Source organism: Leptonotus elevatus, chromosome 4 (genome assembly GCF_054856555.1).
Source record: "Leptonotus elevatus isolate MCC_2025b chromosome 4, RoL_Lele_1.0, whole genome shotgun sequence".
In the NCBI taxonomy this organism is placed as follows: Eukaryota; Metazoa; Chordata; class Actinopteri; order Syngnathiformes; family Syngnathidae; genus Leptonotus; species Leptonotus elevatus.
In genome coordinates, this window is record NC_141242.1 from 22,379,474 (window position 1) to 22,395,559 (window position 16,086).

The 16,086-nt window shown below is 37.0% G+C and overlaps 1 protein-coding gene across 1 annotated transcript in view; it reads left to right on the forward strand.

The window, feature by feature from the left end:
* Positions 1-16,086, forward strand: part of spon1b (spondin 1b) — a 65,472-nt gene that overhangs the window by 18,158 nt on the left and 31,228 nt on the right. The window contains exons 4-6 of the mRNA XM_086073802.1: positions 10,881-10,954; positions 12,329-12,451; positions 13,637-13,785. Coding sequence (XP_085929928.1) covers positions 10,881-10,954; positions 12,329-12,451; positions 13,637-13,785 — 346 coding nt within the window. The remainder of the gene's footprint in view (positions 1-10,880; positions 10,955-12,328; positions 12,452-13,636; positions 13,786-16,086) is intronic.

Genomic DNA, 16,086 nt, shown 5'->3' on the forward strand with positions numbered 1-16,086 from the left:
GATTTTTACATAATAAAAGTAAATTGTTGGTGTTGGGCCAAAACCTTGTTCCTCCAAAATCGTCACTTTTTAGGAGACCCCAAAACGTCATGTTTGTTCAACCACCGAAGAGAGCAAGCCATTTCCAACACTTTTGATTCGATTGGTCAATAATTAAAAAAAATCACCCCCACACGTGTGGACTTATGGAGGACCAAAAATATACATTTTCGCAAATATATTAAATTTGCCAAATTGTGATTTACGGGGTTTTAGCCCGACGTTAGTGAAATATTCCTTAAAGCTTAATTCAACACTTATTCAACTTTTTTTTTTGCTGATAAACTGTAAAAACTGGTGTCTACAAATGCTGTCTACATGTCCTGATCAATATTTTGACATTTTAGTGCATGTTTGTTTAAAGCTTGATTTGAGGGCAAAAATAATTTGTTCTCTCATAACACGAGACAATACATACTCCGTCACTTGTTCCGCATGACGTAGTCGCCCCCGCCACCCACCGGCTCATTCTCGTACACGCCTCCTTAAACAGCTTCTTAGCGAATTGCTGCTGTCAATCACAGCCAGACCGCACCCAACCCTCTCCCCATTCGCAACCTAACGGTCCTCCAGGCAACACCTCCTTTGAGCACCCGTTTAAAATCTTAGTGATGGGTGGAGCAAGAGTCTGACTTCCTGTTGAGTTCTCCTTTAAACCTAATGCTTGAAAAAAGCTATTTCACATCGCAGTTTGTTAGGCAAAATTTGCATTTTGCACCTCATCAAAATACATTGAATAGCAAAATTGACAATCAACCGCCGAGATGCTCCCAAAAAGCTTCGCTGTCCTGGACGCACGTGTGTCACTCATTTCACGTACCGTAGGTAGTTTGAGATCAAGGCAAGCTCGGTGCTACTTACGCTGCACTAGGTTGCAAGCAACGAGCTTCGGCTGGCTACTAGTGCGGCTAAACTCTTTGCAGAGTCGCTATTCAGTTAGTAATCATCGCCTTCATGGCGGTGAATAAAATCCACTTCTGACGAGTACCATTCGAATGGGATCATGAGGGAAGGTAAGGGAATGGAATGAAATTAATTGCTAGGTTGATGCTGCACACTTTTCGTAGACGTCCGACTTGAAACGCGTTAAAGCATCCAATTTTGAACGGCAAAATAACAGGTCAATTAATAAGTGTCAGGACTTGATAAACAGAACCGGAAACATACGTCAGCCAGCAGAAGTAGACTATAACCTTAAAAGCACATTAATATAGGATCAATTGTGTATATCAGTTGTGTAATATTATTTGTGTTCACAATAGTGAAAATTATTTGATTTGGACTTTTAAGGTCAGCACAATAAATGTGTTCAAAATTACAATACAGCATTGTTAGTTTGAATCAATCTAGCTTTGCTAAATGAACATCCATTCAGAAATACTAAGTTTAAATGAACATTTTTATTTGTGTTTGAAATTGCCTCACTGAAATTGTTTCTTGACAAGAACATTCATTTTGCTGCTGTTCACAATGTGGATTTAAGAAATAAAAGCTGTTGATCCTGTATAAAGAAAAAGAAAAACAATTGTTCATTTGTTATATTAATTTGTTGTTGTTTTTTTTTATTGATTATTAAAGCCCATGCTTGATGACCCTGGGAATAACGTGGCAAAAAATTGTGCCTCAAAATGAGAAAATTGGTCCTCAAATAAAGTCATTGATTAGCAATGATTAGCAGGTTAGCAAGTGCTCCCCAAAGAAAAAATAATATGCCAAGCCTTACTTAGACCAGTTTAATTCCCACCTGTGGAAAGCTGATAAGAAACTTCAGTAGATGTGGTACAACATTTGATCTTGCAAAATCAACATGTAAACATTTAAATTGTTCATTTACATCCATTAGTCCAATATGCAACTGTGCTTTACAACAAATAGCCACTTCCATTGTAAGTGGCAAAACTCTTGTACAAAGAGAATGACAATCAACGTTACAAAATGTTCTTACTATATGAAAACCGATTTGTTCCTGTACCCATCATTCATATGAATCTGGTGTGACGGTGGAACTAGTGTATTTGATTTTCTCATCTTTTCTGATTATCAGAGCCACGGGCCCTGCAGCGGTAACCTGACATGCCAGATGGATTGTTTCATAAATTCATCTGGGAAAGAGAAACTGTTTAGAGCAGGCACTAAAAAAGGTGAAATTCTTTCAAGTCCACACACGGGCCAATCAGATCAAAAAATAGGTGTGCACTACCACTGGACAGTCATATCAAAACGTATATATATGTTCAACAAGGTTACAGACTGATTATAAAGTTATTTTAGCAGCCACAATTGCTTGAGTCTCAAGCTCGGCAAAAGCAGTCAGTGAGGTCTTATCGGCAATTTGCTGTGCAAGGTGACTCCAGTGATATTTGGGTGTGTTTGTATTTCTCCAAGCGGATTTTAGGACGACGGCATTTTGCTTCTTTCTTTATTACAAACCAAATTTACAGATTAACTTGACCATGAACTTCTTGTATAAAATGGGGATTGAAAAGATGTGGACTTCTACCAAGGTTTCTGGATCCAAGGACACAAACTGCAATAACCTGAAAATCTGTTGGAAATTATTTTTTCCACCATGCATATCCATTACTTAGTTGAAATTTCAAGAGGTCTGAAAGATAATTTCAAAAGTTCCTCTATTCATTCATTCACTATCCTGCTTCCATCCTTGTAAAGGGTTGCGGGTGAGCTGGAGCTAATCTCAGCTGACATTGAGCAATAGGCACACACTGAATGCTGTAATGGTCGCCAGCCAATCAACAAACAGACATTCACACTCACATTATCACCAATGTGCAATTTAGAGTATTCATTTCTCTTAGAGTGTGTTTACCCAGAGAAAGCAGCCCTGACCCAAGATTCCTAACCCGAACCTCAGAACTCAGAAAAGGTCTGATAGGATTTACACCTGGTAATGCAAAACCGGTAATGCACACCGAAAATAAGTCAACTGTGAAGCATTCAGCTCAGTTTCTTGTCGAGTAGAAAATGTCAGCAACTTTTAAATAGCCCTCTCTATCATGTGCTGTCTCTGCTCAACTCAGTTGATGCCACTGGCGCCGCAAGTCACTGAGCGCTCTTCTTTTTGCACCTTGAGGAAGGAAGTCAAATGTCAGACCTTCCTCAGCTGGCTGTTGGCTTAACTCTTTTCAATCATCTTGTAGAACTGTCGACCTCGAAAGAAACAGTCAGTGCTGACGAATAAAGTTGGTGCTTGGTTTGAGCAGTTTTGAAAACTTTTTTACTACTTTCTCAATTTTTGGGGGGGGGGGGGGGGGGGGGGGTCGGTTTCCTTGTTTCCTTCAAACACAGTTACTTACCTTAAAAAATCCTACCATCTATTTAAAATAAAGCATTCCTCACCTTTCACTAATCCAAATAGCCTTAAACAGTTTGTTTACATTTATTTGTGAATGGGATTAACGTTAAAAATGTGTTCTGTTGTTCAAAGGAGAATGCGGATCACATTTACATTTAGCATCAGTGTTAACGATGAGCAAGGAAATTTCTCCTGTCCAGACACTTTGTGAAATTTATATGAACACATGAAGTGGCCGCAAATGGGGAATCACATTTAATGCGCACAAAGACGCACACCACAAGGACGTTTCCTACCCTAGAAAGAGAACGATTTCTTCATCGTTACTGTGAAGTAATAATGTTGTGTGTGACAAGAAATCTAGCAGGAAATATGGCAGGGATCCATTTGAAAATAAATATTTGAAAATAAACGCCAGCTGTTTTATATTCCATCACTTTTTGAGTTGACATTTATGATTATTCTTTATATAAATAGCGTCATGCAGCCTGACAGTGAAAATTAGTTGATTCAAGCCTGCTGTTTGGAAACGGCACAAGCACACAAGGTTATTAGTACATCCATTAAATGTTACGATTCCAAGAAAAACTATTCACTCTGTTGAATAAATAAATCTAGACTGGTTGACTTGCTCGTAGCTTGTATTTAACTGTCCTGAATGTTTCTTTTCTTTTCTTTTTTTCAAACTTCTTGTTTGGGGGGGAGGGTAAGCTCGAGTCTATCCCAGCTAACTTTTTGCGAGTTTCGGTCACATCAATGGACAATCTAAAATATTTGAACATGTTTTTTGGAGTATGAAGAGAAAATCCATGTAAGCACCACTATGTCAGGCCGTCAGTCAATTTTTTTTCTCCCCATTTTGCAAATATGGCCTAAGGTGTTGTTGGTAGATGTTGATAGTTGCAGCATGTTAAAATCAAAAACCTTTACCCTTAATCACATACACAATCCATTGTCCTCACACCAGTCCACTGCTTGACCTCTGATTTACCAGTATGCGGTTTTTTAAACAATTTTTCAAACAGTATGATGAGATGATGGAAAATGGTCTTTCAGTTTCAACTTTGGCCATCATGAAACATTTAACTTTTACAACAGTTCTTCTCAACAAATTATTTATTTATTTGATTGCTTATTTACTTGTTTATTTTTTATTTTTTGTCGAATAAGAATAAAGTGAGTAAGTGGCAGAGGCACTCAGATTATTATTATTTTTTAATTTTAGGCAAATTAATGCACTTCAGATCTTTTCTATGACAGTCTAAAAACAACAACAACCTGTGAATAAAGGGATTGTTGTTTGATCTACTTTTACTTATTTTTTTATTTTATCGCGGTGGAGACTTCGAGGGGCGTTCTTTCTTCTTCCTGGGGTGCGGCGAGGGAACAGAAAAGTATTGAGAAGCACTGCACAGGCAATAATTACTTTTATTTAAAGAATGAAAAACTGGGCATTTAAATTACTTGAAAGCTTTGTGAAAATTAACCAAAAATTGTTATCTAACAACTTAAGAAAAGCAAAAATGAACATAATATTTTGTTGCACAGACTTTCAGTCCGATTAAATCAGTGCAATCAAAAGATTTTTGTAACTCTCAATGAGACTGGCCCCTGAAGGTCTCTTCTAAATACTGCAATTCAGTGATATTTAGATGAAACATAGCAACACAAAGGAAAAAAAACACACTCAGTGCTCTGTTTTCGTAGACAGTGCATGTGCGCTCGGGTGTAAAAGTTGGCACATCTTGATTTCCGTGCATGTGCAAGCATGTTAGGGAATTTTGCAGACCAAGCTGCACCATGTTGGACAATCTGGCAGTTTTCTTTTACATGCTCCGAGCTCACCTGCAAATTTGGTGGCTGAAAGTAAACAACATTTCATGCTTGCTGGAAGCCAGGTTGAAGTCGTGGTGTAACGTGATTTTAGTGAATTTGATCGGGGTGCAGAAAGACGGAGTTTCTGCACTCAAGTGGAGCTCTTCTTGCAATTCCTTATAGACGTATGTTGCTCTCTCTTTCCGCCATGTAGACTGTGTACATCTCCTGTCCCGAATTTACAGGGAATGAGTGGAGTCGCTTCCATTGGCTGGGTAGTTCTTGTAGCAACAGCATGAGAATGCTGATGGTAAGACTGAGCTGAAGTTTGACATAAGGCGGACATGTGAATAACAGTCTGGGAAAATGAAAACTTTATACAACTTTCTTAGAACTCAGATAGGAATACTTCTATCTATTCTTATTCTAGAGTTCTCTCAGTGTCCTTTGGCTCTTTTTGCTACCCACTCATGTAGGAATAATTTTCTTTAAGAGCATATTTGGATGAACTCCCCTCAACTACCAGAAGGACGCTATGACCTTATAAACACTGACAAACACTTGCATGGACACACTCTAAGGACTGTGAGGAATTTGCTTTTGGAAGCAAAAAGTACTGTACACAAGATTGTAGCAACCATGTAAACTGTTTTTAGTGCCAAATGTTGCTCCTCTTCTTTCTTTTCGGCTAGATGCATACTCATTTTTTTTCAGGACGTCTGATGATTTTTGATGATTTTCCCAATCATTAGATTGCATAGTTTAGTGGCCGGTATTAAACTCATATTAGCTCAGGGGCCACATAGAGGAAAATATTTTACCAAGTGGGCCAGACCGGTAAAATCATGGTATATAACTTGAAAACAAACAAGACAAATAAAAGCAATTCTATCAAAAATGTTACACAAAAAATACAAATCAGTCAAAATACAATTACGTTAGACAAAAAAACCGGACAAAAATATGAGAAACACAATCAAACAAAAACATGCAATATTCCATACAAAAATATTACACAAAATAGTTACTGAAAATTTACACAGTAGAAAAAAATACATTAAAATGAATTAAAAAATGACAATAAATTATTTCACAAAAACTTGCTTCAATCATTGATTGAATAACGTTTGGTTGGTCGTATGGATAGTATCCATTCCTTTCAAACAATAACAAAACAAAAAGAGGAATTGTGGGATATAACTGTGTTAATCAGTGCCGTAAACGGCACGGTTAACTTTACCGGTGCCGTTAACTAACAGTGTGACTAACTATGTTTTGAACAACGCATATTTAACGGTAGGTTAGTTAACGGTGGGTTAAGAATTTAACCGGCGGTTAGGGGTTAAACAGTGGTTAAAATAACCGAGAACTGAACAACCGGACCCAGGTCAATTCCGTGTACAACTTGCATTGCTCATCTGAGGATTGCTTGTAAAATTAAAAATGTATATGTTTTGATTTTGATAAAATTATAGAATCAGTAAAGTAACTAACTTACATTTTAGGGTAACTGTGGTAACACTGGTGAGAATCATCTGTCGCAATAAACCCGTATTTTAAGTTTTAATATTCTTAAATGCAGCTTTCGCTTTCTTGCAATTTGTTGGCTTTTCTTCTTCTTCTTCTTCTTCTGTCTTGTAATTTGGTGCTTTCCCCTTCCCAAAGAAGCTGATAAAAGAATGTAAAATTACTAAACCATCTACTGTATAGTAAATCATTATATATATATATATATATATATATATATATACAAGCAGTATTTATAAAAAGCACATTTAGAGAGACTTTCTCAACCATTGAACATCCCTGTCTGATCAGTATCATGTACACATTTTCTCACCTTTTGAATTATTTATTTTGTTTTTATGCCGTATTTCCCTTGTTGACTAATTTCTTGTATCACAGCTAAAATAAACACCATGAAAGGTTCGTTTTTCACTTTTATTTGAATATTTTCTTACATGGACAAGTTCTGTTATTGCAGAAAGGTTGTTTCTCAGTTTGACGCGTCCGAGCTTTTTGCACTTTCCCACTTGAGTGAGACGGTGTGCTCAGGATACACCATGCAGTGCTGGCCGATACCTCCAGCAAAAAAAGAAGTCAGCGGTCATTTGGGGAGATAGTGAATATACTTTGTATGTGAGGACAAGTGTGTCGAAATACTGAGAGTCAGAACAGACTGAGGCAGTCGTATGAAAGTTAGAAACAGATTGAAAATGTCTTGGCTCCATCACGGTGTTTGCTTTTGGAGATCAGCTGCATCATGTCTTGAAAGTTAAGCCCAGGCAAAAATATCCCTCCCAGTATTATTTTCAACAACAGCAGCACCGAATGACTCCATTAGGTTACTGTTTTAAAAGTTAGCTTATTACTTTGCACTGTAGTTTCCAAATGGAAATATTAAATGTGTTAAAGGGGAAGTCGACTTTAAACATTTCTTGACAATAATATTTTAATATGTGACGTCACTAGTCTAAACATGACATTCTGATTAATATTATTATTATATTATATTATTATTATTATTATTATTATATATATTATATTCCACAAATGTAATATGAGTTATGAAGCAAAATCCAGCCATGTTTATCCATTTCAGGGGGTGGCCATTTTGCCACTTGCTGTCAACTGAAGATGACATCACTGTTGCTCAGGCAACGACCAATCACAGCTCTCCGTTTTCTGGAGATGAGCTGTGATTGGTTGTTACCTGAGACCTGAGCAACTGTGATGTCATTTTCACACGTCAGCAAGTGGCAAAATGTCCGCCTTCTGATATTGATAAAAACAGCTGGATTTTGCTGCTTAACTCATATTCCACTAACGCAATATTAACCAGAATTCCATATTTAGACTAGTGGGGCTGCATAGAACATATTATCATCAATATATTTTTTGGGGGGAGGGGGGCTTCCCCTTTAAGGAAATAAGTCTATACGTCATTTAAGCCCTAATGGTGAGATATTGACAAACAGCTGTTAGATGCAACATTTGCATGGATCGTGATTTATCCTGCTGTTAAAGTGATGTAGTCATCTGCAGTCAGGAATTGTAAAGGAATATCAATATAGTTTTTTTTTTTTTCAGGAAAGACAGACTTTGCATGTCACTCCACACTGACAGTCCCAAGACACCATGACCACCACCATTTTATTTTATTATTATTTTATTGCTCCATTAAATAATTAAATGACTTGATGCGCACAAATTGACCATTAGCAACGCTGAACATGTTATGGAATCATCAATTGAAGCATGGTGATGCTCTGTATATTTCATTTTTGTTTTCAATTTCATGCCTTAGCAGTCAACCCTATTGCACCATTTCCTCAGTTAGATTTATAGAAGCAATATAACTAATAACTTCAATGCAATGTCTCCAGTTCCTCCCTTGTGTCCAGTCAACGTGTTTTTTTTCCTCACTTTAATAACACTGTTTTATGTGTCTGTGCTTGATGAAGTGCAAACACCCGAGAACCTATTGCCACCATACGGACATAATAATAGGCTTTTATGGCAAACATTTTAAGAACACTTAATGCAAAATAACTTTCCCAGCTTTAGTCTAACACTGACTAAATGAACTGTTACTTACAATATGCTGTTGTATGCGCCTGTCTGATATCTAGTACAGTAAGTTGAGGTTATGTAGTCTACACGCTACATTAAACTTAGACAAAGACTTTGAGGTCTCAGAACAAGTAATAATAATAATAATAATAATAAGCGCTTTTCTAGACACTCAAAGATGCTTTACAATGGAATAGATACATTATTCATGCACTCACATATTCAAACTGTGGTGGCGGTTAACTACTTAAGTACCATACACCAGCGTGATTAGCACTGGAGGCAATGTGTGTGAAGTGCCTTGCCCAAGGACACAATGACGCATGACTTGGGGAGAGCCAACCAAGTCAAGACCAAGAATGTGAGTCAAGAGCAAGTTTGGAGCGAGTTGAGATCAAGACCAGGTGAGGGCGAACATACATGATAATGAGCAAAAGGTTTTGAATAAATTAAGACATTTTCAAGATCTGAATATCTATTCATCCATCCATTATCCGAACCACTTATCCTCACGAGGGCTGCAGCCCTTCTACAAAAGATTTTTTAAGGAAAACTTTTTTTTGTTTTTTAAACATGATCATGTTTGCAAATTGCAATGTATATGACAACGTAAAAGAAACTGTCAAAGCAGCAGGTAAATTGTAAATTATTGGTAGTTCCCATACAGCAAAAGCATGCTCTTAAAAATTCTCTTAAAACTCATTGAAATTCAGAAATATGACCTTTGTTCTAAAAGTGCATATGGGAGTCTCATTATTTATTCACCAAAACCCCTCTCCGTTGCTGCTAAAGAGGACAACACTTACAACACATTCAGTGCAAATTTGTCAGTCATAGTAATTTACATGTTTGTTGATTTATCGTATAGTATGTTAAATACTTCAATCCTGCTTAGACAAACACAGTCATTATATTCACAAGTTTTTTTTTTCTCTTCAACAAGCCTGTAATGGGAATACCAATCTAACACATGGATTTCCTCTCACTTTTCACTTCTAAGTAACTCTTAGTTGAAATGATTCATTTTATTTTCGGAAAGTTAAATGAATGTCATGTTTGTTTGAGTGACCTGTTCTACGTTATAAAAGAATATACTGAAGAATGGTGAGGCGCGCAGCGTGAAGCAAGGCCAATAAGTCATAAATACATCTAGAATAAACACAGGTGTACAGACAACTTCCTTGTGGTTGCTTTTTTAGTGAATACATTCAGTATTCAGTTTTCATTGAGCTATCAGATTTTATAACACCAAGCGTCCATGCATTGGATCTGGTAGTTTTTTTTTTTCCCAAACAGAACAGTTTGCATTTAAATGTTGTAATGTATTACTTCAATTGTTAATGTAAAAATATGCGGTGTCAACCTTGTTTGGCTGTCACTGTTTCTTTCCTTGTGAGAGTTTTTTTCAAAGCTATAGAAATTGCTTCAGAAAAGGAAAATAATCGCCTGACAGACAAAACACTGGAAATACTTTTTTCTTTTAATAAACATTAATGTGTAAAAAAAAACGAATTAAAAAAAAAAATTAAAAAAAATAAAATAAAATATATATATATTATTTTTTATTAATTTTTTTGTGCCTCAAAGGACATAAACAATAAACGAATGTTCACATTCACCACATTTCATTTCTGTTTTTTACATTGAGGCATGTACAAAGCATGCTGATGTTATTTATTGACTGTGTATATTTCAGATATCTTAAACTTGGATTAAGATAGAAATAATACAATATAACATATAATACAATACAAAGATAGCTTTTATTTAAGATGTCTGCAATGCAATGATGTGAAGATCCAGCAGGTGTCCGTATTGAGCAACAGAGTGACACAGTGCCGACACAGTATCAATACAGTTTGCCCAATGAGTGGAACAGTGGACAAACTGTATTGATTTCACAAGGCATTATCTTTAATATATTAACATTTCTTGCTGTTCTAATTTTGCACGTACAAATCTCTAGTATTCTATTAGCTTTTCTGCCCAGGAAAGATTACATACATTTTGAGGTGGAGTTAAAAACAACAATTTTGTATATGAAATGCCCAATTTGGCCGTACTTCTTCCCAACTAAAAGTTTTCTCTCCAAGCTTAATATTTTCAACCCATTTTTCTGTGCAATACTCTCTGTCTGCAGGGCGAGCATTGTCCAGAAGAAAATCATCTATTTCCAAGATGAGGGCTCTCTGACCATCCGGCTATGCGAGAAAGGTAATGACAGCAGCTGCCCATCATCATCTCTCTCCTTACTTACTGCTCATATCCTTGACCACTGAATATGGGCCCGGGCTTAACCGTGCCTCATTTTATTTAATGAGTGCTGCACCTCCCAGTATCTCTGTACCGTTTTTAAAGATGACGGCAAGAGAGACGGAGAGGACAGCTGTGCACACAACATCTTCTGGGAGTCTTTGTTGAAATATTCATTTGTGTTTTTGCGTTTCAGCCTTCGGGTTGGTGCAAATTCTCTGCAGAGTAAAATCCACGCCAGATTTGGAACAATGCTGCCTGTCTGTTGAAACCTTGTGTGTGTATTTGGGGACAGAACTCTCTTATTTTTGAACAATCGCGGCAAATAATTTTTTTGGACATAACTCAGAATTTATTTATTTACTTATTTTTACTTTAAGACTAAATGTCAAAATTAGTGCATTAATTTTGAGTTAATTTAAAGTTCCTTTAATGCAGGGGTGCTCAAGTTCGGTCCCCGAGAGTCTGTTTTCCATGTTTCTCTCCACTAACACACCTGATTCATGATGAGGATCGTTATCAGGCTTCTGCAAAGCTTGCTGATTAGCTGATCATTAGATTAATCTGTGCAGCAGGAGGGAAACATGGAAAACAGGCTGGATAGGAGCCCTCGAGGACCGAACTTGAGCACCTCTGCTTTAATGCTTCTTGTTTTTTTAACGCGCGTATTAATGACAACCCTTTACTTGGAAAGCCTGTACTGCGGGAATTCCAGTCTCAATGCAGCAGACAAAATTTAGCAGTAATACATTTAATAATAATGCATATATTTGTGGAGACTGGGGTCGTTTTATTTTACAATTTTAAAAATGTGCAGAAGTTACTTCATGTTATCCATTAGATAGCTCTTAATATGAAAAGAAAAATGCACTGAGCTGTCACAACGAACAATTGCAATTATGCCATCTAGTGGCAGAAAATGACCTCAACGAAAATCAATACCATGTTCTTTTTTACAGTACAGTACATATTTTTAATTATAACAAAATTGTATTAATTATTATGAAGTTACTGTAACAATGACTAAAATGTGCAGCCATATTTCTATCACTTTTATGTTAACAAGAGTATGAAAACTTAGGGGAAAAATTATTGTGCATTTTATTGTACATTTAGAACAGATATAAAATTTACGATTAATCGTGAGTTCACTATTGAAGTCATGCGATTGATTACGATTCAAAATTGTAATCGCCTGACACCCCTAGTTTTGTAATTTTCCCATATCTATGTATTTGTTCAAAAACTCACGGAGTGTCTTGTCTTTGTGTTTTGGGACGGTATCTTGACAAGGTTTTTGCGATACTTACCTAATTCAAAACCTTTTCTTTGCAGAACGTGTGCTAGGGGAGGCAACACCAGACCCTGCCTTGGAGTGTTGTGCCTGCGGGACAGCCAAGTACAGACTCACCTTCTATGGCAACTGGTCAGAGAAAGTGCATCCCAAAGACTATCCCAGTGAGCTCAAATCTCAAGCATGCTGTCATGCATTCATATCATATACTGTCTAAGTGGATCATTCTTTTACACGCCGTATCATAAGACAGGCTATTTATTTTCAAATCATACCTTCATAGCGTGCATCATTAAGATGAACATATAGTGCACTTTATTTATTTATTATCATAATAGGGTGGGACAAAATATCTCACAGTCCAGTAGTGATACACCACCATCTGATATCTACTGTATACTGCTGCTGTCCAAGTATGGAAAGTTGCAAACAAATTTAAGCATTTGTACTTAACTGTCACTGCTGTCAACTAATTTTGCAATGAAAACATATTTTCTTACCTTGTGATTTCAACAATTAGCTTTTTCGCGGGTCGTTCAGTTTATTTAGTTTTATGAAGAGTGAAAACTCACATTGCGGCTTACATGATTGTGTTCCAACTTCCAAAATGTAAGTCACTTAAAACATAGCATCACATATATATTTATATTTCCAGTGCTTCATCTGCAGAAATATTTTTTTGAGTCATTGCCAAAATATTTTCCATTCCTACAAAATGTAGATGCTGGTTGGCATAATTTAGAACAGTGAGTCAGAAAAAGTGTGCAAATTACCCCATTTCACGTATTGGTCCAAAATATATATGTTTATGTTTTTTTTTTTCATTTACTGCAAATAATGAATCTTTGTTCAGATATCTATGTGAGTGATGTATAGTGACAGGAAGAGCAATCAAATGATCTTATATTTACAAGTAACTTGTGTTTCAACCTGTTGTCATTCACACGATTGGTGGTGAATCCAGTCAGTTTGGCACAAATGATTATGATAATTTTTTTATTCCACCACGCAGTGCCCGCTTGCATATGTCTACCAAAATACCATAGCAAGTTCTAACCCACCGTGGCGCAGATTTAGACTGTGCCTTGTGCAAGACTTGTGCTGGGCATGAAAATAGAGCCCTATGCCTTCATTATTTCAGTGTTTCTGCCTTTTGGGACATTTTTGGTTGGTGATGTGACTTGACATGTTTCTAATGTACAATCTGTGTTTTGGTTCAGTAGAGGAAATTCGTACTGGAGTAACCAATTGAGCTTTTTATATCAGGTCCTTCTTCATTATTGTAAGACTGCAGCTTATTGACAGGACAGTTTTCACTCATCAGAATTTGTTAAATTTCTGTCCTACAGAACGGGCCACCCACTGGTCTGCACTGATTGGCGCCTCCCACTCTAGGGATTATGTGGTCTGGGAATATGGAGGTTATGCCAGTGAGGGGGTCCGACAAGTTGCTGAGTTTGGCTCCCCCATCAAAATGGAAGAAGAGATTCGACAGAAGGTAGGTTCACATGTGGAAGCAGTGTCTTTGGGATTCATTTAGCCACTTTCCACACTAATAAGTTAATATTTTGCCTGTAATTAAATTGATATCTTCATTATTTTTATCTTTAAAAACACATTTTACTACTTGCGGTTGACTGAAAATGACATCAAAGGTGCTCAGAGCTCAGGTAACGAGTCTAACCACCCATCACGGCTCACCTGTTTTCTAGGTTCGGTCATGTGACGTTCGGAAACTGAGCCATGATTGGTCGTTACTTGAGCCTTGAGCGAATGTGACGTAATTTTCAATTGACAGCAAGTGGCAAAATATGTTTTTAAAGGTGTTAATTGTACATGATAAATAATGACGTCAGTGGGTTTTTCTTTTGAAAAAACATTTAATTATGAAAGTCGCTTTAAGCCTACTTGTTCCACCTTCATTTCTCACTTGCTGATAATAACTGCTCTGACAGTGTGGATGGTGTGATACTGATGTCATTTGGTCGTGCCTTCCTGTTGATTGAATTCAAGGTTTGTGCTACATCGACACCCACAAAGCACACCTGAACTTTATTTCCTATGGGAAATTTGTTTTTGTAATTTGAAAAAGGTTGACCAGGAATGGATTAAAATTTCACAGTGCAGAACAATAAAGGTTGAATGTTGATGCTTTGTTTCTCAGGTATTGTAAAAGATTTGTCAACCTACAGTATTATAATGACCAAAAAGTGCTGTCAGAAACTTGTAACAAGAACTTGTAAGTCGACTCTTCAATTCACATCTGGATGGTTTGCTTTCACCTCCGTCCTGGTGGCAAAATAGTCACACCATTTTGAGCCAGCTGTCTAGACACAGACAGCTGGCTTTTATTAGAGCAGAACAGAAACGGTCTCACACCAACATTTGTGCATTTGATCCAACTCCCAAGTGTACACCTGGTGCATGTTTTTAGACTTTTTGGCCCACAAGCGTTTATTGTTTCAAGGTGACTTCTGCTCCCCCTGTCATAATCTTGATTATTTGAACATTTTGTGCTTCTCTAATGGTAATTTGAAACAATCTTACATATGTCCCTTCATCCTTGTTAAGTTGCTTGTGTTCATTTGTTTTAAATATCCAACACGAGATGTCGAAATAACTGAGGTCAAACCTCAGTCACAGTTCTCAACCTGCTCCTCAGTCTTGCAGTGACAGAATGGATTTACACTGCAGATCTTCTGATTTGCCTCTATCCAATAAATGATTAATCCAATTTCAAGTGGCCCGTATCTGGGATCACTGCGCTCACATTTACTGAACCCCTGAAATTACCTTCATGCGCATACTCAAAATACAGATAGACAACTACACACTAGAACAGAAAGTAAAAACATTGGGCAGTGAAACATGGAATCCAGCAAACATTACATTGTCTGTTGCAATCTAACTTTGATTATTCATGTTTTATTATTTTCCTTGTTGCATACCAAAGAAATAGGGAGAATCAAAAAACAAACGGAATCTCTTAAGGTGTGTAGTGTAGCTCAAGATAAAATGGCAATCAAAAACATGCATTCCGTTTAAACAACACTACCTGAATATATTGTGATACGATGTTCTTGACGTGTTGGTTTGTGTGGATCTCCCTGTACACCACTCTATCACTCTGTCTTTCACCCTCTCTCTGTCTGGCCATTGAGAGGTGTGTTTTGGCCATTTGCAAAGGAACAATGGATTGCTGGCAGTGTGGTTTATGCCTGTCAGTTTGGATTTGGACTGTTATGTGCAGACATTAGCGGCTGACAGACTTTCCTAACTCCTCTCTTGGCTGCCTCTTTGTGGCTATTAGGTACTGCAAAACAATGGATGCTTCAGTCTTTCTCAACAGCTTTATTATGGAGTGTAGACAGGAACTGCATCTCAAGCAGTAGATTGAAAATGTGTGATTACATACTCTTGCAAGATTATCATTTTAAAGAATACCACTGAGTAGTTTTTTCTCCTTTTTTTTATTTTTATATTATAACTCAAGAGTTAACATTTCCCACCAGTCTTTTCAATTCTTTGGAGCGTAGATGTTTTGGGTGGCAGCTATAAATGTGGGGAGCTGACTTGAGCCAGTAATCTCCAATTTAGTTGAGAATCCCAACTATCCACAGGAGCAGTAAGATGTGATGTGTGAACTGAGGCTTGAGGAAAAGACTCTGTGCTTCTCTCTGCACTGACTTCCAATGCTTAAATACATTTTGCCAAGATCTGTTGTTGATAAATTGAAGAAAGTAGTGCAACTACAGTAATTCCCGTAATGAAAAAACTGATGTAGACTGCTATGGAGGAC